Source organism: Dendropsophus ebraccatus, chromosome 4 (assembly GCF_027789765.1).
Source record: "Dendropsophus ebraccatus isolate aDenEbr1 chromosome 4, aDenEbr1.pat, whole genome shotgun sequence".
NCBI classification, from domain to species: domain Eukaryota; kingdom Metazoa; phylum Chordata; class Amphibia; order Anura; family Hylidae; genus Dendropsophus; species Dendropsophus ebraccatus.
The window spans coordinates 36471474-36493260 of NC_091457.1; the positions used below are offsets into that span (position 1 = coordinate 36471474).

General features: G+C 47.8%; 1 protein-coding gene and 1 long non-coding RNA gene across 5 annotated transcripts in view; one reads left to right on the forward strand and one right to left on the reverse strand.

Moving 5' to 3' along the window:
- The first annotated feature begins 7128 nt into the window (after nucleotides 1–7128).
- The window catches only part of LOC138788074 (uncharacterized), a 32769-nt gene continuing 18110 nt past the window's right edge, over nucleotides 7129–21787 (forward strand). The window contains exons 1-2 of the long non-coding RNA XR_011362552.1: nucleotides 7129–7530; nucleotides 17246–17344. This is a non-coding gene — a long non-coding RNA (uncharacterized lncRNA). The remainder of the gene's footprint in view (nucleotides 7531–17245; nucleotides 17345–21787) is intronic.
- LOC138788071 (FK506-binding protein 5-like) overlaps nucleotides 12661–21787 on the reverse strand; it is a 122873-nt gene continuing 113746 nt past the window's right edge. For 2 of the 4 annotated variants that reach the window (XM_069965554.1, XM_069965555.1), the window contains 15 exons: nucleotides 21209–21247; nucleotides 20345–20395; nucleotides 20129–20176; nucleotides 19486–19527; nucleotides 18825–18866; nucleotides 18239–18274; nucleotides 15866–15904; nucleotides 14805–14855; nucleotides 14380–14427; nucleotides 14177–14224; nucleotides 13956–14003; nucleotides 13535–13585; nucleotides 13319–13351; nucleotides 13017–13064; nucleotides 12661–12897 (listed from right to left, as the gene is read on the reverse strand). In XM_069965554.1, the coding sequence (XP_069821655.1) occupies nucleotides 13019–13064; nucleotides 13319–13351; nucleotides 13535–13585; nucleotides 13956–14003; nucleotides 14177–14224; nucleotides 14380–14427; nucleotides 14805–14855; nucleotides 15866–15904; nucleotides 18239–18274; nucleotides 18825–18866; nucleotides 19486–19527; nucleotides 20129–20176; nucleotides 20345–20395; nucleotides 21209–21247 (622 nt within the window). In that variant the 3' untranslated portion in view covers nucleotides 12661–12897; nucleotides 13017–13018. The remainder of the gene's footprint in view (nucleotides 12898–13016; nucleotides 13065–13318; nucleotides 13352–13534; nucleotides 13586–13955; nucleotides 14004–14176; nucleotides 14225–14379; nucleotides 14428–14804; nucleotides 14856–15865; nucleotides 15905–18238; nucleotides 18275–18824; nucleotides 18867–19485; nucleotides 19528–20128; nucleotides 20177–20344; nucleotides 20396–21208; nucleotides 21248–21787) is intronic. The other 2 variants (XM_069965556.1, XM_069965557.1) reach the window with 2 other exon arrangements.

The following is a 21787-nucleotide window of genomic DNA, read 5'->3' on the forward strand; positions in this document are numbered from 1 at the left end:
CACAGTTAGTGAGTTACGCTAGATGTAGGAAGTTACGTGGGAGACAGGATGAGCAAGTCAGTCTTAGCTAGAACCCCGCATGGGTAGGACACAAGACAGTACTCAGTTTTCTTCTCACTAACGCTACACAGCACTATGCACTGGTAAACCTCTCTTGAGAGGACAAGCCAAAGACAACCTCAACCCACGCCGTGTACAACAAGTTTAACGGAGCAGGACAGTATCTAAAAAAGCTAGGAACTGATACGGATAGAGCAAAGTTGCGATAAGCCTAGGAACTCTATCTCGCAGTGCGGGTGTCAGCAGGGAACCCTCAGCATTCCGCTCATCCCAGGTAACAAGTTCTGGGGCCTGTGTCACCCTCTAGGAAAGTCCTCCAAGATCTGTCCTGGGGTCCGTTTGGCAGGTGATGCAGTTATTGTCCTAAAAAACAACTTTTAAACTCGTAGCCCTGTGCCCAACAGGCATAGCTTAGAATATCTGTGCCCTAACTTTGAACAACCCCTCCGTCCCTCCTCCCTACCCTCTTCATTATTGTATCCAGCCTAAACTCCCTGGTGGCCAGACCGATCTCACACTGTACCCATCCAAGAGAGGAAGAGGATTAAATGCCCCCCTCTCCTTGCTGGGATGGGTGCAGTGCGGGGGAAGCGTCCATACTCACCTTCAACATTTTCCTTCTCCAGAGCCCAGCACACTGAGCTTCAAATGTGCTGGGCTCTGTCTCTTCAAATCAGCCATCAGCCAATCAGCGGCTGAGGCGGGGCATTGCTGCAAAGACATTGAGGAAAGACTTGTGCAGTGTCAGCTTAGCCAATCAGCAGCTGATCACCTCTCCCCCACCCCAATAAAAACAATGAAACAACACCCCCAGCTCTCCCCCACCCCAATAAAAACATGAAACCATTTTTTTTAACAAACTTTTATTACAAACAATTTAAAGATTAATATTGCACAGTGATCTGTCAGCAGGTTCTGATTGTATAAACTAATAGTGTGTACAAGGCTTTTTATGCAATCAATATCATACCTTTATTTTGAAAATTAAGGTTATATTCACATTTTTTTTTATCCGATGCAGGGATATGTTGCAAGGATGTCTGAGACACCCCATAGAGGTCTATGGGAGTGCACAAATTCTGGACACTTTCCTGATGCACATCAGGAAAGTGTTCGGAATTCTGGTGACAGGCCAGGCTGTATGACAGGTGACAGGCCAGGGTGGGCGACTGCATGGAGCTCCCAGACAGACACAGTGCCAGTGCAGCGGACACTAGACTGCTGCTGGGAGAAGACCACAGGCGATCCTGGAACCGTTCCTCTATCTAATCCCCCCCCCAACCTCGGCACAATGGTGTCTGTGCCGGAAAATAGGTCAGGATTTTTTACATTCTGTCCTAATATCGTCTGAAATTCTGGCACAGACGCCCCCATAGAACTATACGGGAGCACCAGAACTCCGGACACTTTCCTAATGCACACCAGGAAAGCATCCGGAACTCCTGATTTGTTGCCCCAGTGTTCCTTTTAAGCTGCGCGAAACGCAACCTAAAGAGGACCAGTCACCCCCGGTGCCGGGGTGACAGGCTCCCGACCCTTCAATAGAGTTCCTTATACTTTCTTGATCGTGCTGGGTCCCGCTTCTTCGGCCGGTCCCGGGACGGAGATATCTCCGTGGGAAGCCCAGCGCGCGTGCCGCTGAGATGAGTGCGACGCTCATAAAGAATGAATGGAGCGTCGGACTCACCATTCATTCTCTATGAGCGTGGGATTCACCTCTGCAGCACGCGCGCCGGGCTTCCCGCGGGAATATCTCAGTCCCGGGATCGGCCAAAGGAGTGGGACCCGGCACGATCAGGAAAGTATGAGGGGCTCTAGCGGGGGGTCGGGAACCCCCAGCAAATGAGACTGGCAACCGCAGGGCAACCCCCACATACCTCACTGTGCAACGATGAGTTCCCTCCACATCCCAACTGTCCCTAACTCCCTCACCTCAGACCTCGGCAGTGATGGACAGCCTGATCAGACTGGAGGTGGCCTGACCAGGAACCATTGGAGGTGAGATCACCCCTTAGAACTACACCTACCATGTCCTGCTAATAATTCATGATGGGAGTTGTAGTTGTGCAGCCTGTAGCAATTGCAGGTTGCAGAACTACAACCACAATCATTCTCCATTAGCAGTTCATAATGGGAGTTGTAGTTCTGCAACAGATTAGAGGATAACAGCATAGGAAGGGGAGGCAGTGGCACTGTAGAACTCCTCATCATGGCATATACGGTAAGCTGTAGAGCTACACCTCCCAGCATGGCGTATAGGATAAGCTGCAGAACTACATCTCCCAGCAAGGCTTTTAGGGTAAGCTGTAGAGCTACATTTCCTGGCTTGGTGTGTGGTAATATGCAGGACTACAGTACATGAGGGGGAGACTGTAACAGGGTACACGAGGGGCCGTGTGGGTATGTATGTTGGACACATTGAAAATACTTCTTTACTGAAGGTAAAAACTTTCCAATTCATACTGAGCAAAAGGCGAAAAATATCCTTACTGAATAAGGGTTTGTTCCCACTGAGCAAATGTGGCGGAATTCCACGACGGAAGAGCAGCGGCGAGCGAGTCCTCCCAGACACACTATAGGACACTGAGGCAGGCGGGATTCTCCGCGGTGGAATTCCGTCACATTTGCTCAGTGCGAACATACTCTTAGCGCTTAAAGAGGACCTGTCACCCCCAGCCGACCCCCCGCTAGAGCCCCTTATAGTCCCGAAGTTCCGCTCCTGGAGCCAGTCCGGGGACAGAGATATCGCCATAGGAAGCACGGCCCGCGTGCTGCTGAGGTGAGTCCGACGCTGCTGAGATGAGTCCAATGCCCATAAAGAATGGGCGTCGGACTCATCTTAGCAGCGCGGGCCGGGCTTCCCACGATGATATCTCCGTCCCCAGACCAGCTCCAGGAGCGGGACTTCGGGAATGAGGTGAGTATAAGGGGCTCTAGCAGGGGGTTGGCCGGGCTCTGACCCGGCACGGGGTGTGAAAGGTTCCCTTTAAAATTCAACCCCAAAAAATAGCAGAGCAATTTTCAATTGCGTTCAATGGGATTTCTGCTCTGCTGCTCACGGGGCTGAATTTCCGCGCGGAGCGTCCAGCTTTCCACTCAAGGAATTGACATGTCAATTCTTTGGGCAGATTCCGCTAGAGGAATCCTATAGAAGTCAATGGGACTTGAATTCTGCCAGAGCAGATATCTTTAAATTCAAGAAATATTTCCTCTTCAATTCTTCGCCTAGTGTGAATGGGCCCTAAGACCCCCTTCACACGTCCGTATCAGTTTTTATTTTCAGGAAATCCTGAACAAAAGGCCTTTAGAAGGTTTCAGGAAAATATCAGTATTTCCTGACAGCAATCCATTTTTTTCCTTCAGGAAATAATCAGGAAATGTTCTTGGGATTTCCTGATCAGGAAAAAAAAGTGTTTTCAATATGGTCTAGTAGGGCTAGGCGAGCTGGAGTCGAGTGGTGTAGCTGGGGGGGACTGAGGGGGGACTGTGGCAACTAAGGGGGAAATGGGGGTGACTAAGAGGGGACTGTGGCATCTGTGGGTGACAGGGGGGACAGGGGCATCTGAGGGTGACAGAGGGGGATTGGGGCAGCTGGGGGTGACAGGGGAGGACTAGGGCAGCTGGGGGTGACAGAGGAGGACGGGGGAAGCTGGGGGTGACAGAGGAGGACGGGGGAAGCTGGGGGTGACAGAGGAGGACTGGGGCAGCTGGGGGTGACAGAGGAGGACTGGGGCAGCTGGGGGTGACAGAGGAGGACTTGGGCAGCTGGAGGTGACAGAAGAGGACTGGGGCAGCTGGGGGTGACAGATGGACTGGGGCAGCTAGGGGTGATAGAGGGGCACTGGGGCAGCTGGGGGTGACAGAGGGGCACTGGGGCAGCTGGGGGTGACTGAGAGGGGACTGGGGCAGCTGGGGGTGACTGAGAGGGGACTGAGGCAGCTGGGGGTGACTGAGAGGGGACTGAGGCAGCTGGGGGTGACTGAGAGGGGACTGGGGCAGCTGGGGGTGACTGAGAGGGGACTGGGGCAGCTGGTGGTGACTGAGAGGGGACTGGGGCAGCTGGGGTGACTGAGAGGGGACTGGGGCAGCTGGGGGTGACAGAGGGGACTGGGGCAGCTGGGGGTGACTGAGGGGGGACTGGGGTGACTAACGGGGAAATGGGGGTGCCAGAGGGAGACTGGGGCAGCTGGGGGTGCCAGAGGGGACTGGGGTAGCTGGACACACAACCCCTCCTTCTCTTACCCTGGGTACACGCGCTCTCCTCCCGGCTGCACACGGTCTCCTCTGTCTCTGGAGGAGGCCGCAGGGACTGCAGGGTAAGGTGATCGCATTGCTGCAGGTTCTGGGGCTGTACAGCAGGATCGGGGGTCTGCACTACACCCGCCGATCCTGCTGTAAAGCTCCAGGACTCGCAGCAACGCGATCACCTTACCCTGCAGTTCCTGCGGCCTCCTCCAGAGACCAATGCTGTATTTACCCCTTCCGTTTGCGGCTGCTCTTCCCCCGGCTGCCAGTGTGATGTGACACACAGGGGCGCTCCGCTGACGGCTGTACAGGGAGGCGGCAGTCCCTATGTTGCCGGCACTCTCTGAGACACGTCTTTCTCCCCTGCAGTACGGAGTGCACCCTCTGCTCCCGGGCACCACTCACCTCTGGCCCGGATGCCATGCCCGCGCTGCTCGGGTTCAGATGGTCACTCACCTGCAGGGGTAGAGTGACTGTGATAGGTGTCTGGCTCCCGGTGTTTGGCCGGTAGAGAATGCCGGCCACAAGAACCACGTTGAGCGGCCCCATGTTCTGCCTCATGCAACTCTTTCTCTCCTCGTGCACCTCACCGCCCGCAATGATTTTTTGTGAACATCGAATTCACGACTTTCACAAAAAATCTAATCGATTCTAAAATTCTGGGCGAATTAATCAAATTAATTTGATTAATTGCCCAGCCCTATGGTCTAGTGGTGTGCCAACATACATTCCACACACATCACATGTACCACCACATCCCCCTCGTGTACTGTAGCGCTGCCTATCACCACACCATGCTGGGAGATGTAGCTCTACTATGCTACTGCCTCCTCCTCCTATGCTGTCATCCTCTAATCTGTTGCAGAACTACAACTCCCAAAATGTACAGCCTATAGAGCATGATAGGGGTTGTAGTTCTGGAAGGCCACAGGCTGCAAAACTACAACTCCCATCATGAACTGTTAGCAGGACATGGTGGGGGTTGTAGTTTTAGGGGGTAATCTCACCTCTTCTGTCAATCTCCGGTCCTGTCAGGCTGTCACTGTTGATATTTTCACTGCTGAGGTCCGTCGGAGCCCTGGGATCGAGGATCAGCCCTGATGTCCGGGGGAAGAGTTGGACTGCTGAGGTTTGGGTGGGGGGTCCGGGGTATGGTGAGGAAGGGGGATCTTCACCTTCAGTTGAGGCAGGGGGGGGGTGGAGAACTGCTGAGGTTCAGGGGGAGTGTGGGGGTGGAGGGGAGAGCAAGCGGGGCGCTATACAAGGGGCACCACTCCATCGGGCTCCCGGTAAGAGGGGCACTCATCACTCTGCACTGTGAGGTCCCCCATCTCACCCGCTGGGGCCTTCCTTAACGTTTCAGTTGGACACCATGGTAACAAACCAGGAATGGGGGAGGCACGATCATTAATCATTACAGCAGTCCAGGAGCCCAGAGGGCCCGTCTTCATCAGCGAGGGAGGTGTGGGATTTGTGCCAATCAGGGGACCTGATCTTTACTGCACACCCAGGTGGGGGGTTGATGGGGAGAGGAGGGAACAGGCTGGTTGGGGGCTGCGACGGCCAGCACCGCAGAGGTTCAGGGCCCATCTTCATCAGTAAGTTCAGTTTGTAGTTGTGCCACTCAGAGGGCCGGATCATTACTGCGTTCCTGGGTGGGGGTGGTTGATGGTGTCCGGTGGTTGTGATCATCACTGGGGGAGGGGGGGTCCAGGTGACGGGGGAGGGGGGGGAAGGGGGGTTGGGGGCTGCGGTGGCCAGCACTGCAGAGGTTCAGGGGACAGAGGGGTATGGTTTGTGCCGCATGGTGGGGGTATCACTGCGGGCGGCTGGGGTGCACTGGGCTTTCAACCAAAGCAATGCACCCACACACCCCTGACCCTGCAGAGCATCTCACAACGGTGCACCCACACAGCCCTGACCCTGCAGAGCATCTCACAACAGTGCACCCACACAGCCCTGACCCTGCAGAGCATCTCACAACAGTGCACCCACACAGCCCTGACCCTGCAGAGCATCTCACAACAGTGCACCCACACAGCCCTGACCCTGCAGAGCATCTCACAACAGTGCACCCACACACCCCTGACCCTGCAGAGTATCTCACAACAGTGCACCCACACACCCCTGACCCTGCAGTGTGTCTCATAACAGTGCACCCGCACACCCCTGACTCTGCAGAGTGTCTCACAACAGTGCACCCACACACCCCTGACCCTGCAGACCATCTCATAACAGTGCACCCACACACCCCTGACCCTGCAGACCATCGCATAACAGTGCACCCACACGCCCTCATCCTGCAGACCATCGCATAACAGTGCACCCACACGCCCTCATCCTGCAGAACAACACATAACAGGGCACCCGCACACCAATGATCCTGCAGATCATCACATAACAGTGCACCCACACACCCTCATCCTGCAGAACATCGCATAACTGTCCCCCCACACACCCCTGCAGAACATCGCATAACAGTGCCCCCACACACCCCTGAAGAACATTGCATGACAGTGCCCCCACACACCCCTGCAGAACATTGCATAACAATGCACCCACACACCCCTGACCCTGCAAAACATCGCATAACAGTGCACCCACACACCCCTGACCCTGCAGAACATCGCATAACACCCCTGACCCCAAAAAAACTGTGGTTTACCTCCTGCTGTTTATATACCCTGCACTCACTATACTGCTGCCTCATGAAAAGCCCGGGAAACCAGCCGCCTCATAGAAAACCGAGCAGAGGAAGATAGCTCCTCCCACACATGAGGCTGGTCACATGGGCATGACGTCATCAAAGGTCCTCAAGACCTACCTCTAGCAACTACATTCTAGCCTCCACCCTACATTCTAGCCTCCACCATTACCCTGCAGAGCATCTCACAACGGTGCACCCACACAGCCCTGACCCTGCAGAGCATTACCCTAACTGAATATGGAGCACAGGGGAGCTGCTGGAGAAGAGAAGAGACTCCCTCTTTCAGGGTAATGGGTGACCAGGGAGACAACCCTGTCCTGTCCTGGGGCTGAGAATAGGGAAAGTGGTGGTGGTGGTGAAGGCCTCATCCCCTGGAGCAGCAGGAGAAGGATACAGGTAGAATATGAAGCGATGGAGGAGAATGACAAAAAGCTCAACAACTGGAGAACGTCCGGCAGATGAGGGGCGGGCGTGACGCCCCTGAGGATCAGATGGGGACAGAGACGGCTGAGCCGCAGGTATCACCTCATACATAGACCCACATTAGATTTCCACTGTGGTTATTGGTGCGGAAATGGCACAGATTTTCCCTTTGACAAATAATCCCACAAGATTTCTGCTGCACTTAATCCCTCCTTGACTGGAGTGCTGCAAAACATTTTTAGAAAAAAAAAAAGATACAAAGATGGAAAATAAAGATATTGGGGAAGATTTATTAAACCTTATGAGGAACTATATGTTCCTATAGTGCACGGAGCGCTGAGGATGAGTAGGATTCTTGCTGTCATCCTCGGCACCGTTGCTGTTATATTAGGAGATTAATCCGTATGCTAATAAGTTGTTTTGGTGCACTGTCCAGCCCGCTCTGCTGATATTCATTAGGGGGGTGGAGCGGCCAGGGGTCAGATCAGTATATGTTGGAGCTGTAGCCCCGCCCCCAGTGCACCAAAACAACTTATAACATAGGGATTTAATTCCTAATATCACAGAAATTGTGCTGAGGATGAAGGAAAGAAACTTAACTTCATCCTCAGCGCCCTGTGTGAGAGATATCACCAGTAGTAATAGTTTCCCTTTAACATTGCAGTACAAAGTGTTTAACACTGTCATTAGTTCTGTAGGTGTTCAATGGATGACAGATTCGCTTTAAAGGAATTATCTAGGATTAGAAAAACATTCTTCCAAAAATAGCGACATACGTGTCCTCAGGTTGTGTGTGGTATTACAACTCTGTTCCATTCACTTCAGTGGATCTGAGCTGCAATTCCATAAACAAACTGAGGACAGGAGTGGTGCTGTTTCTATAGGAATACGGCCATGTTTTACTAATCATGGATAACTACTTTAAGGTTTTTAGTCTGGTTTTGCAAAACAAATAAAGGGTTGTTCTGGAGACTCAAAAATACCCCCCTTAATTTACTAATACATTGCTTTAATAAAGTTACATTACTTTGTAGGATAACTTTATTAAAATAAATGTATGTATTTTGGTAGCAAATAGTCGACCATTTATTCATACATTTCCAGCAGGAATAAAAGGAGTGACACAATGCAGAGTGCTCCCAAGAGACGCTCCACAATTGCTTTCGGTAATAAGAATTTTTCCTAAACTAGACATGTCAGGAGAGCTGACCGATCCTCCAGATCCTCTGATCAGTGCTTTACTCTCTCATATAGCCGGCAGTGTGGTGACTTGTGTACAAATGATTCTGACCACTGTATGGCGGTATTCAGGCTTGGACTGGGCCACCGGGGGGCCGAGGAAATCCCCGGGGGCCCCGAGCTGCAGTGGGCCCCCTGCTCCTAGGGTGGCCGGGTGCCGCACCTCCCTTTTTAACTGGAAGCGATTGTTGCGATGTAAACAGCCTACGGCTTCCCGCCCTGTCAATCACTCTTGTGACCGCAAGCAGAGTTTTGCTTGCGATCACAAGAGTGTCGTCTCCGCCCCCGACAGATAAGTAGCTCCGTTGTGAAGTCCCGGCAGCGCCATCACTGACCTCAGTGTGCGTCGTGGCGGCTACACACACACACACACCTACACCTAATGGGGAAATTGCCTTACTACCGGGGGCATCTACTTATGAGGGGGGATTAACCTACTGCACTTCTGCCCCTTCATTCTAGCAATCAGTAAGGGTCTCAGCACCTTTTCCCCACCCACACAATCTTCTAGTGTGTCACTATGACATATCAGAAGTTTGTCCAAATAATAGGGAACCTTTAAAAAATGTTAAATAAAAATATAAGAAAACTGCCCATTTGATGAAAATTTAACTCACCCCCTTTTTCCCATTTTTCAAATAAAAATGTAACTAAAAACAGCCAGACTTGGTATCACCATGTGCGGAATGATCCGGACACTACCTGGAAGTAAAGACACAGACACAAAGATGTAAAGGGGCAAAAAAAGATATTTTATTTCAAGTTATAGGGAGAGTAATTTTACATGTATGACTGTGGGGGCTGTGAGGCTGAGATGATCCTGAGGAAGGCAAAAACCCCTAAGAGGGAAGAGTCAATTGTCCTCAAGGGGAAAAATTCCTTCCCGACCCCAAATGTGGCGATCAGAGCAAGTCCCAGGATCACAGCCGCTATCTATGTGTAGTGCATGTTTATGTGTATATATATGTGTGTGTGTTGTCGTCATGTGTCTGTGAGGTGCGATACTTACCAGGCCTGTAGCGGAGAGTTCATGGATAATAGCGCTGTGGTAAGATCACTGGTGTCAATGGCCCCAGGGCTACAACAAGCAGCTATTATTCCTGAGCTCTCCGGGTGCCAGATGGGAAATACTCACCGGCTGCTCCTGGGGTGTAGAGGGTCATCAGGAGGTGGTGGTTTCTGATGCCAGCAGATGTGAATTTACTGTGCAGCGGCGGGAGGGGGTTAAAGGAGTCTTTACCTCCTTTTTCTGATTTTAAAGGGGTCCTCCTTTTCCCCATTTGAGGCAAATGAACCCCAATGATGTGAATGGCGCCTCATTTGCCTCTAGGTGTTACAAAGGTTATCTGGGGAGCCGAACAGACATTTCCTTTCCTCTTTCACCGGCATCTCACTTCCAGTTAGGAGACATCTCATCCTGACAACTTCTGACCTGGCATAGAGGTGGCGGCTGAGGTGGGAGGTCAGGTACTATGGTGTGATCGCCACATGTGGGTGAAACCAGTCCCGCCGGTAGTGGCCAATGTATCCACAGTGTTTAAATATTGTGTGTACATTGGCTACCACTGGTTTCACCCGCATGTGACAATAACAGCCCAGTACCTGCCCCACTGTCTCAGCCCGCTGCCTTTATGCCAAGTCAGATAGTGTAGAATGAGAAGATACCAAACCAGAGGAGAGACAAAAGGAAAGGTAATGCCTTCTAGCTCCCTAGCTAACTTATCAAAGGGCACCTCCTCCAGACCCCTAAAGATGTGTATGGGAGTCTTCTCCTTTAGGTATTGTTGTTAAAGGGGGCCTCCTCCTGCCCCATATGAGGCAAATAAATCCTCCAGATTTTAGTGGCACCTCATTTGCCTCTAGGTGTTAAGGGCGCCTCCTCCAGACCCCTACAGATGTTTAAGGGAGTCTTCTCCCCCTTTTTCTGATGTTATAGGGGGCCTCCTCCTCCCCATTTGAGGCAAATGAACCCCAATGATGTTAATGGCGCCTGAATAGCCTCTAGGTGTTACAGTGGTTATCTGGGGAGCTGAACAGGCATTTCCTTTCCTCTCTCACCGGCATCTCACTTCCAGTTTGGTGACATCTCATCCTGACAACTTCTGACCTGGTATAGAGGTGGCGGCTGAGGTGGGAGATCAGGTACTATGGTGTGATCGCCACATGTGGGTGAAACCAGTCCCGCCGGTAGTGGCCAGTGTATGCACAATGATACAATGTCGTGTGTACATTGGCTACCACTGGTTTCACCCGCATGTGACAATCACAGCCCAGTACCTGATCCACTGTCTCAGCCCGCTGCCTTTATGCCAAGTCAGATAGTGTAGAATGAGAAGATACCAAACCGGAGGAGAGACAAAAGGAAAGATAATGCCTTCTAGCTCCCTAGCTAACTTATCTAAGGGCACCTCCTCCAGACCCCTCTAGGTGTTCTTAGAGTCTAGTCCTCCTATTTTTGATGGTAAAAGGGGGGCTCCTCCTTCCCCCATATGAGGCAAATAAATCCTCCTGATGTTACGGGCCCCTAATTTGCCTCTAGATGTTAAAAGGGGTTATCTGGGAAGCTGAAAAGATATTTCCACCATTACCAGCATCTCACTTTCAGTTCGGACTCATCTCATCCCAATATCTTCTGACCTGGCAAAGGTCTGAGACAGTAGATCAGGTACTATGGTGTGATCACCACATGTGGTTGAAACTCGCCACCAGCAGTGGTCAATGTACGCACAATGTTGTGATCACATCGGCAACATTGTTTGTACATTGACCGCCAGTGGTTTCACCCACATGCAACAATCGCAACAAAGTACCTGCCCCCCTGTCTCAGGCCGCCTCCGTTTTGCCAGGTGAGAAGGTGTTGGTGTGAGAGGAGACCAAACTAGAAGTGAGAAGCCGGCGAGGAAGGAAACGCCTTTTTAGTTACCTAGATAACCCCTTTAAGGGCACCTCCTCCAGACCCCTCTAGGTGTTGTGAGTGTCTACTCCTCCTATCTCTGATGGTAAAAGGGGGCTCCTCCTCCCCCATATGTGGTAAATGTGTCCTCCGGATGTTATGGGCGCCCAATTTACCACTTGATGTTAAAAGGGATTATCTGGGGAGCTGAAAAGATATTTCCACCATTACCAGCATCTCACTTCCAGTTGGACTCATCTCATCCCAACATCTTCTGACCTGGCAAAGGTCTGAGACAGTAGATCAGGTACTATGGTGTGATCACCATATGTGGGTGAAACTCGCCGCCAGCAGTGGTCAATGTACGCACAATGTTGTGATGACATTGGCAACATTGTTTGTACATTGGCCGCCACTAGTTTCACCCGCATGCGACAATCACAACAAAGTACCTGCCCCACTGTCTCAGGCCGCCTCCGTTTCGCTAGGTAAGAAGATGATGGTGCGAGAGGAGACCAAACCAGAAGTGAGACGCCGGCGAGGAAGGACATTGTCTTTTTAGTAACCTAGATAACCCCTTTAAGGGCACCTCCTCCAGACCCTCTAGGTGTTGTGAGTGTCTACTCCTCCTATTTCTGATGGTAAAAGGGGGCTCCTCCTTCCCCCATTAGAGGCAAATAAATCCTCCGGATATTATGGGCCCCTATTTGCCTCTAGATGTTAAAAGGGGTTATCTGGGGAGCTGAAAAGATATTTCCACCATTACCAGCATCTCACTTCCAGTTCGGACTCATCTCATTCCAACATCTTCTGACCTGGCAAAGGTCTGAGACAGTAGATCAGGTACTATGGTGTGATCACCACATGTGGGTGAAACTCGCCGCCAGCAGTGGTCAATGTACGCACAATGTTGTGATGACATCGGCAACATTGTTTGTACATTGGCCGCCACTAGTTTCACCCGCATGCGACAATCACAACAAGGTACCTGTCCCACTGCCTCAGGCCGCCTCCGTTTTGCCAGATAAGAAGATGATGGTGCGAGAGGAGACCAAACCAGAAGTGAGACGCCGGCGAGGAAGGAAACGCCTTTTTAGTTACCTAGATAACCCCTTTAAGGGCACCTCCTCCAGACCCCTCTAGGTGTTGTGAGTGTCTACTCCTCCTATTTCTGATGGTAAAAGGGGGCTCCTCCTCCCCCATATGTGGTAAATGTGTCCTCCGGATGTTATGGGCGTCCCATTTACCACTTGATGTTCCGGACGCCTCCTCCTCCAGACAGCTCCAGATAGTCGGGTGTCTTCTCCTCACTCTGGCGGCGTGGTGTTACCTAGATAGGATATATAACAAGCCATGTGTTAATAATGACAGGTTACATATATAGGCTCCATATGAATATACAGTCAGAATAAAAGTGATCTGAGGTGTAATGGGATTTTGGTTACTCACCTTTACTCCTCCTTGATGGTGCAGCAGCAGCAGAACAGCGCCCGCAGTCTATAAGGGAAGGAGAAAAACCAGCATGAGTTTCCTGAGATCAGACCCGTCAGCAGTGATGGGGAATAGACATTACACTGGAGAGAGGGGACTCAGTGCTATCCTAGTGGGTGAGATACAGGCGGCACCATGTCACTTGTATGTCTGTATTATGTACATGAGGCCTTTCGTGGTTATTATATGTGACTGATAATATAATATATAGTGATGACATGAGAAGCAATAGAGGTGTGTTATCATGTAAGTGTATTTACCTGGATAAGATGGATCTCCTGCTGCTGCTGCTTCTGCCGAGGAGAAATGACCAAGAAATGGAGGGAAATCAATGGTTAGTGTAAGGAAACCAGAATTTCCCACAATAGAAATGAGATCCCACCTCCAAATAGAGCGCCCCCCCATCCTGTCTCTATATACAGGAAAGAAAATAACAATTCCTTGCATTCACAATGTTATAAGTTTTGTTTCATTACCTGGGGATCTCCACGGCCGTCCCTTGGTCCTCATCGTCCTCCTCTTCTTCTCTGTGTATAGAATGTAAACCATCTCGTATATAAATATATTGTTATATTACACATTACATATTTTATTGTAAAGAAGGTGATTGCAATAGTAATGTAGTGAGCTGTACACTGCTCTATACAATGACCATATAGTACTGTATATTGCAGGTACAGCCAGCTAAATTATAAAGTGTATGTGGACCTTAACAACTAAGTCCCAGTGTCAGCAGTTTGTAATGTGAATAAATGCTGTTAAAATAAATAGAAAAATGATTCTATGTCTAACTAGAGCGCCCCCTATCCGGCCCTCCCACGGCTCTTCTCTCTATACAGGATGGGAAAAAAAAACAAAAAACGTGTATTCACAATACTATAAGCTTTGAGCCCTCACCTGGGGGTGTCGTCAGCCACGTCCTCTTCCTCGTCGACGTCGATTTCACTGTGTAGAGAACATAAACCAGCTTGTGTATATATATATATATATATATATATATATATATATATAGTATATATACACACATTCTGTCTTCCTGCCGCTCCTCTCTCTATACAGTATAGTAAAAAAAAAACTAAAAACTTGTATTCACAATACTATAAGCTTTGAGCCCTCACCTGGGGATGTCCGCAGCCGCGCCATCTTCCTCGTCGTCGTCGATTTCACTGTGTAGAGAACATACACCAGCTTGTATATATATATATATATATATATATATATATATATATATATATCCTGTCTTCCTTCCGCTCCTCTCTCTATACAGGATGGTATAAAAAATAAACATGTATTTACAATGCAATATGCTTTGAGCCCTCACCTGGAAATGTCCGCAGCTTCGTCCACCTCCTCCTCTTCGTCAGTCTCACTGTATATAGAACATAAACCAGCTTGTGTGTATAAATATATATAGACATTTATTAAGACCGGAGTAAATCCAGCAGGACCTGTACCTACCACAAGGCAGCTGCAGAAATCTACAAGTGCTCCGCAGCAGGTGTAGGTTTCTGCCCTGAATTTTCCCTGTTTTTTGGCTTAAACCATGATAAATTAGTAGCAGATGGAGGCCACAGCTTTTTGTGCCCCTTCTCAATGTGCTCAGGGCTGCACATATATAAATCTGCCCCATAGTTTTTGGGGATATGGGTATATAACTTTGTAAGTTTTGGGCGTGGAACACAGATATAAATGGACTCATATAATCCATCTATATCATGTAGATGGGTGATGCCTCTTCATACTTACACGATGGTCTCCAGGCTCGGGATCCAGCTGTGCAGTGGGTACTTGTCGTCTCTGTAACAGAGAACATAGGTTTGGTTAGGATGATTGTTACTTTTTCCCATTTGAAACTTTCAGAAAATGTTATTTATTGTGACATCTCAATAAGAACATGAAATCCATCAGGATATTTATTAACCCCTTGTCATCGCTGCCAGTTGTCCCCTTAAGGGGATGTGTACATTGAGGAATTGGCGAGGAATTTGAAGTGGGATCCGCTCTTAGGGTGTGTTCACTCTTTAGAATCTGAACGGATAATCTCCAGTGGATTCCGCCGCTCGCCCCTGCTTGCACCCATGTGCCTCTCCACCTGTCCAATAGACTCCATTCTATGGTCGGGCGGATTCCGCCATCTGCCCAAAGAAATGACATGTCAATTCTTTAGGCGGATGGCGGAATCCCCCCGACCATAGAATGGAGTCAATGGAACAGGAGGAGATGCGAGCAGTGGAATCCGTAGCAGGTTTTCCGTGCAGATTCCATAATGTGAGCACACCCTAAATTCTTCCCATAAAATTTGAATAGAGCAATTCCATTGTGTTCAATGGTATTTCTGCTCTGTTGTTCACACACCAGAATTTTCTGCCGCGGATCCACCTTCTGACAAAGAATTGACTTGTCAATTTTTGGGGCCGATTCCGGCAGGGGAATCCTATAGAAGTCAATGGGGTTTGAATTCTGCTTGAATTCCGCTTGAATTCTGCTCCTATTCTGCCAGAGCTGAATGGATGAATTTCAAGCAGAAAACTTACCTCTTCAATTCCTCGCTAGTAACCCGCCTCGTATTAGGCCACTCGCGCTGCAACGCATCTCCACCCGTGCCATAGACTCTGTTCTATGGTCGGTAAGATTCCGCCATCCACCCAAAGAATTGACAAGTCAATTCTTTGGGTGGACGGCTGAATCCGCCAGACCATAAAATGGATTCTATGGCAAGAGCAGAAATGTGTGTGAGCGGGGCCAAAACTATTGTAAAAATAATTTATTTGATTTTTTTTTTTGCTGTTTTCGTGTAGTGTAATTACCTGAATATCCATGGGGCGTCCATCACGGCCATCTTCCACCTATGAAATAATAATAAAAATAATAATTGCACATTATAAAGGGGATATTAGTCAGTCCTCCAAGTGCTGCATGTTGGGGAGGTTTTATAGAAACATGTACATATGAAATCCACTGGCCCAGATTTATTATACCTGACTATAAATGCGCTGTTACCTCTGGGTATTTAGGTTGGAATATTTTTGTGGCAATTTTGCACAAAATCTATGCAAAAAAAACGATGTATAAAGTACAATATGTGAGTTCACCTTAAAATAAAGTCTTCTTTCTTTTTTATATTCAATCAAAGGACATTTTTTAAAATACCCAAGGGGATGTTGCTAGGCATCAGATCCCTCCTTTGTACCTGTAAGTGTCTTAAAGGTGTGGCTTAACCTGTAAGGTGCCACTGCTTCCCTAGCTCCAAGCCCCCCTTAGCCTTTCCCCTATCAGCATGACTGATTGTTTTGGCTTGGCCGTCAGTCAGGATGATGAAGGAGACTTATGGTGCGTTTACACAGATTTATCTGACAGATCTTTGAAGCCAAAACCAGGAACAGACTATAAACAGGAATCAGGTCATAAAGGAAAGACTGGGATCTATCCTCTTTTCAAATACATTCCTGGCTTTGGCTTCCAAAATCTGTCAGATAAATCTTTCTGTGTAAACGCACCCTTAGTTCAGACAAACCGCCATGTTACACGGCCTGATTGACAATGTAAATGAGCACCAATCTGCTAGATCGGCGCTCATTTACTGAGCCTATTACACAGCTCGATAATCGTGCAGCATGGACTGTATATATATTTGTTGTTAGTGATGTCCGTGTAGCCCTTGCCTTTAGTGTAAAATAATAAAGTATATACATACCTGCCACGCTCCCCAATGCTTCTACCCAGTCACGGTATCTTCCTGGCTGCTGCTGCCAGGATGATACCGAGGAGCAGGCAGAAGAAGCGGGGAGTGTGGCAGGTATGTATATACTTTATTATTTTCTTTACACAGTCATCAGCCATCAGCAGCACATCACTATTACATGTAGAGATATGCATTCGGTGACTGATGATTTTAGGTCAGGACCAAAAGACACCATCGCTCTTCATTACACGGAGCAATAACCCACTGAATGGTCCTGATTCGGCAGATTCCGCTCGGTGTAATAAGGAAGAGCAGCATCGGATCAGCTGGGCCACAGCTCCTGGTCACTCATGGTCACAACTAAGAGCTGCAATGTGAAGAAATTCAGTGCCTGGGAATATCCCCGTGTGTATGTCTACAAGGCTGGGACTTCTGGTATCCGGCTCTGTCTGTGCTTTATATTTATTGGAATTCTTATCAAACACGTCCCTTCTGTTATTTGCAGAAAAATGCTGGAGCCGGATGAGATGTGAAAGTCACCGCCATCAATGCTTTTGTCTACTTGGTGTTTTCCGTCACTTTGGGACCTTGGTGTGTGCTCTAGGTATGGCGTCTTTTCTTTACATATGTGTTGTGTGGTTTGTTACGTTTTTTGTTTTTCACTTTACAGTTCATGTGATTGAGGTTGGTTTCACACAAGACAGTTTTTTTGGAAATCTGCCTGTGTAATTATTGAGCCAAAGCCAGGAGTGGATCCGGCAGGTAGGAGACATATAAGCGCTTCCTTTATTGTACCCATTACTTTGAATCCACTTCTGGTTTTGGATCAAAAACTGCAATGGCAGCTTTCCAATAAAACTAGCATGTGTAAACCCAGCCTCAAAGAGAAACCAATGACTCACATGCTCTGCTATGGGGAAAAACACCACAAAAATCAGACACATAGAAAAACACTTTATTTAAACAAAATGCTGCAAGGTTTGCTAGAAAACAATGCAAGTAATGTAACATTAAAAAAGGGGAAAAAAATTCAAATCAACTGGTGACAGAAAATGCCAGAGATTTGTAATCTATGAAAAAATCTCAAGTCTGCCATTACTTATCAGCTGCTGTATGTCCTGCATGATGTGGTGTTTGCTTAGTAGTCTGGAGAGCAGGAGAGGTTTTCTATGGGGATTTGCTGCTGCTCTGGGCAGTTCATGACATAGACAGAGGTGGCAGCATAGGGCACTGGATAGAATACACCACTTCCTGCAGGACATACAGCAGCTGATAAGTACCAGAAGAGTTGAGATTTTTAAGTAAGTTACAAATCTCTGGCACTCTGGCACCTGATGATTTGAAAGATTTTTTTTTTTGTGCTGAATTGCCCCTTTAAAAAAAAGAAAGCTCCAAATGCTGTTTTTCATAGGTTTGTTTCTTAATACGTGATCCCCCTGCAAACATGTCTGTGTGACTGATTATATTACTATAATATATGTTACTGTGAGATACTTACTCCAAATGCTCCAGACGTTCATCGATGTCGTCGCTGCTGTGGGTGATAGAATAGGGAAAATAGTGAGAACCAAACACACATTAGAGACATCAGTTTTCTGGCCAATAAGAAAAGGATAGTTCAGCAAACATTTTTTTTCTTTCAAATCAGCTGGTGTTAGAAAAGTGCAAGAGATTTGTAATTTACTTCCATTACAAAAATCCCAAGTCCTCCATTACTTATCAGCTGCTGAATGTCCTGCAGGAAATGGTATTCTTTCCAGTCTGGACAGCTGGAAAGGTTTTCTATGGGGATTTGCTACTGCTCTGGGCAGTTCCTGTCCCAGACAGAGGTGGGAGCAGGGAGCAACTGTGTCAGACTGTAAAGAATACACCATTTCCGGCAGGACATACAGCAGCTGATAAGAATTGGGGATTTTTTTTTTTTTTTTATAGAAGTAAATTACAAATCTCTGGCACTTTCTGGCAACAGTTGATTTGAAAGAATTTTTGGGCTGAATTACCCCTTTAAAAAATTTAAAATAAAAATTCTCCTTACACTAATTTTCATAGGCTTGTTTTTTAAGACGAGACTATGAGATACTTACTCCCAATCGTCCGAATCCTCCGCGATGTCGTCGATGTCGCTGCTGTTAGTGATAGAATAGAGAAGATAGTGAAAATCTAACACACATTAGCGACATCAGTGATGATCGGTGTCTACAGGGGAGGAATTATAGGGTCAAACAAGTTTTACATTTTTAGTTTTACATTTAACCAAATGCTACAAATTTTGCTAGAAAAAATACAACTAATGTAAAATTAAAGGGATAGTTCAGCAAAAAGTTTTTCTTTCAAAACTGCTGGTGCCAGAAAGTGGCAGAGATTTGTAATTTACTTCCATTAAAGAATCTCAAGTCCTCCATTACTTCTCAGCTGCTGGATGTCCTGCAGGAAGTGGTATTCTTTCTATTGTGGAAAGCAGGGGAGGTTTTCTATGGGGATTTGCTACTGCTCTGGGCAGTTCCTGTCCCAGACTTAGATGTCAGAGAGCAACAGACTGGAAAGAATACACCATTTCCTGCAGAACCTACAGCTGCTGAGAAGTACTGGAATTTTTTTTAATAGAAGTGAATTACAAATCTTTGGCACTTTCTGGCTACAGCTAATTTGAAAGAATTTTTTTGCTGAATTACCCCTTTAAAAAAAACTCCTAACACTGTAATTTTCATGGGCTTGTTGTTTAAGACGAGACTATGGGATACTTACTCCCAATCCTCCGAATCCTCCTCCTCTGTGTCGTCCTCGCTCCTTTTAGTGGTAGAATAGAGAAGATAGTGAAAACCAGACACACATTAGAGACATCAGTTTTCTGGCAGAACGTCATTAAAGGGGTACTCCGGCCCAGGGGTATTTTTCAGTTACGGCCAGGGAGGGGGTGGTTATGGACGGCGGAGGTCACTTACCTCCCCGGTTCCAGCGCCGGGTCTCGGATCGCGCCGCCCCGTACACCCATCCCGCGGCCGCTTCCTGGTGTGAGCTGCCGCATGAGACGTGACGTCTCCAAGCAGCTTACCCATTCAGCGGCCGAGGCCGAACTCTGCTACAGCCGATGAATGGGTAAGCTGCTTGGAGATGTCACGTCTCATGCGGCAGCTCACACCAGGAACGGCCGTGGGACGGGTGTACGGGGCGGCGCGATCCTGGACCCGGCGCTGGAATCGGGGAGGTAAGTGACCTCCATTGTCCATAACCACCCCCTCCCCGGCCGTATCTAAAAAATACCCCCGCGCCGAAGTATCCCTTTAATAAGAGACAATAATAATATTTAGAGACATCTTCACGATGATCGGAGTCTATAGGGGAAGATACAGTTAAAATAAATAGAAAATATGATTCTTTGAGTCCTCACCAAGGGATGTCCACTGCCTCGTCCTCTTCCTCCTCTTCGTCAGTCTCACTGTATATAGATCAGAAACCAGCTTGTGTGTTAAATCTGCCCCATAGTTTTTAGGGATATGGTAATATACATATGTGATTGTTTGGTGGAGAACACAGATATAAATGGACTCATATTGTCATATCATGTAGATGGATGATTATATCTCTGCTGCTTCTTCATACTTACACGATGGTCTCCAGGCTCGGGATCCAACCGTGAAGCGGGTACTTGTCGTCTCTGTAACAGAGAACATAGGTTTGGTTAGGATGATTGTTACTTGGTCCCATTTGAAACTTTCAGAAAATATTATTTATTATTTCTCAATAAGAACATGGAATCCATCAGGATATTTATTAACCCCTTGTCATCACTGCCAGTTGTCCCCTTAAGAAGATGTGCACATTGAGGAATGGGCCAGGAATTTGAAGCGGGATCCGCTCTTAAGGTGCGTTCACACTTCAGAATCTGCATGGATAATCTCCAGTGGATTACACCGCTCGCCCCTGCTCGCACCCGTGTGCCTCTCCACCTGTCCCATAGACTCCATTCTATGGTCGGGAGGATTCCGCCATCTGCCCAAAGAATTGACATGTCAATTCTTTGGGCAGATAGCTTAAACCCCCCAACCATAGAATAGAGTCAATGGAACAGGAGGAGATGCGAGAAGTGGAATCCATGGCAGGTTATCCAAGCGGATTGCATAATGTGAACACACCCTAAATTTCTGCTTGAAATTCTTCCCATAAAATATGGATAGAGCAATGTTCTATTGTGTTCAATGGGATTTCCGCTTTGTTATTCGAACAGCAGAATTTTCAAGCAGAATTTTGAATTCTGCTCAAATTCTGCTCCTATTCTGTTCTATGGTCGGTCAGATTCCACCACCCACCCGAAGAATTGACAAGTCAATTATTTGGGTGGACGGCGGAATCCGCCCGACCATAGAATGGAGTCTATGGCACGGGCAGAGATGTGTGCGAGCAGGGGCGAAAACTATTGTAAAAATGATTTATTTGAATTTTTTTTGCTATTTTAATGTAGTTTAATTACCTGAATATCCACGGGGCGTCCATCACGGCCATCTTCCACCTATTACATATTAATAAATTAAAAAAATGCATATTATAAAGGGGATATTAGTCAGTCCTCCAAGTGCTGCATGTTGGGGGAGATTTTATAGAAACATGTACATTGGAAATCCACTGGCCCAGATTTATTAGACCAGATGATCTGACTATAAATGCGCTCTTAGCACTAGGCATTTGGGTTGGAATATTTTTGTTACAATTTTGCACAAAATCTATGCACAAAAACGATGTAAAAAGTACAATATGTGAGTTTTACCTTTTTATATTAAACCAATGGACATTTTTTAAAATACCCAAGGGGTGTTACTAGGCATCAGATCCCTCCTGTGTACCTGTAAGTGTCTTAAAGGTGTGGCTTAACCTGTAAGGTGCCACTGCTTCCCTAGCTCCAATCCTAGCCCTCTCCCAGCATTTCCCCTATCAGCTTGACTGATTGTTTTGGCTTGGCCATCAGTCATGATGATAGAGGAGACTTAGGGTGGTATTACACGGGCCGATGGGGGCCCGATAATACCTGTAAACGAGCGCCGATAATCGTTTA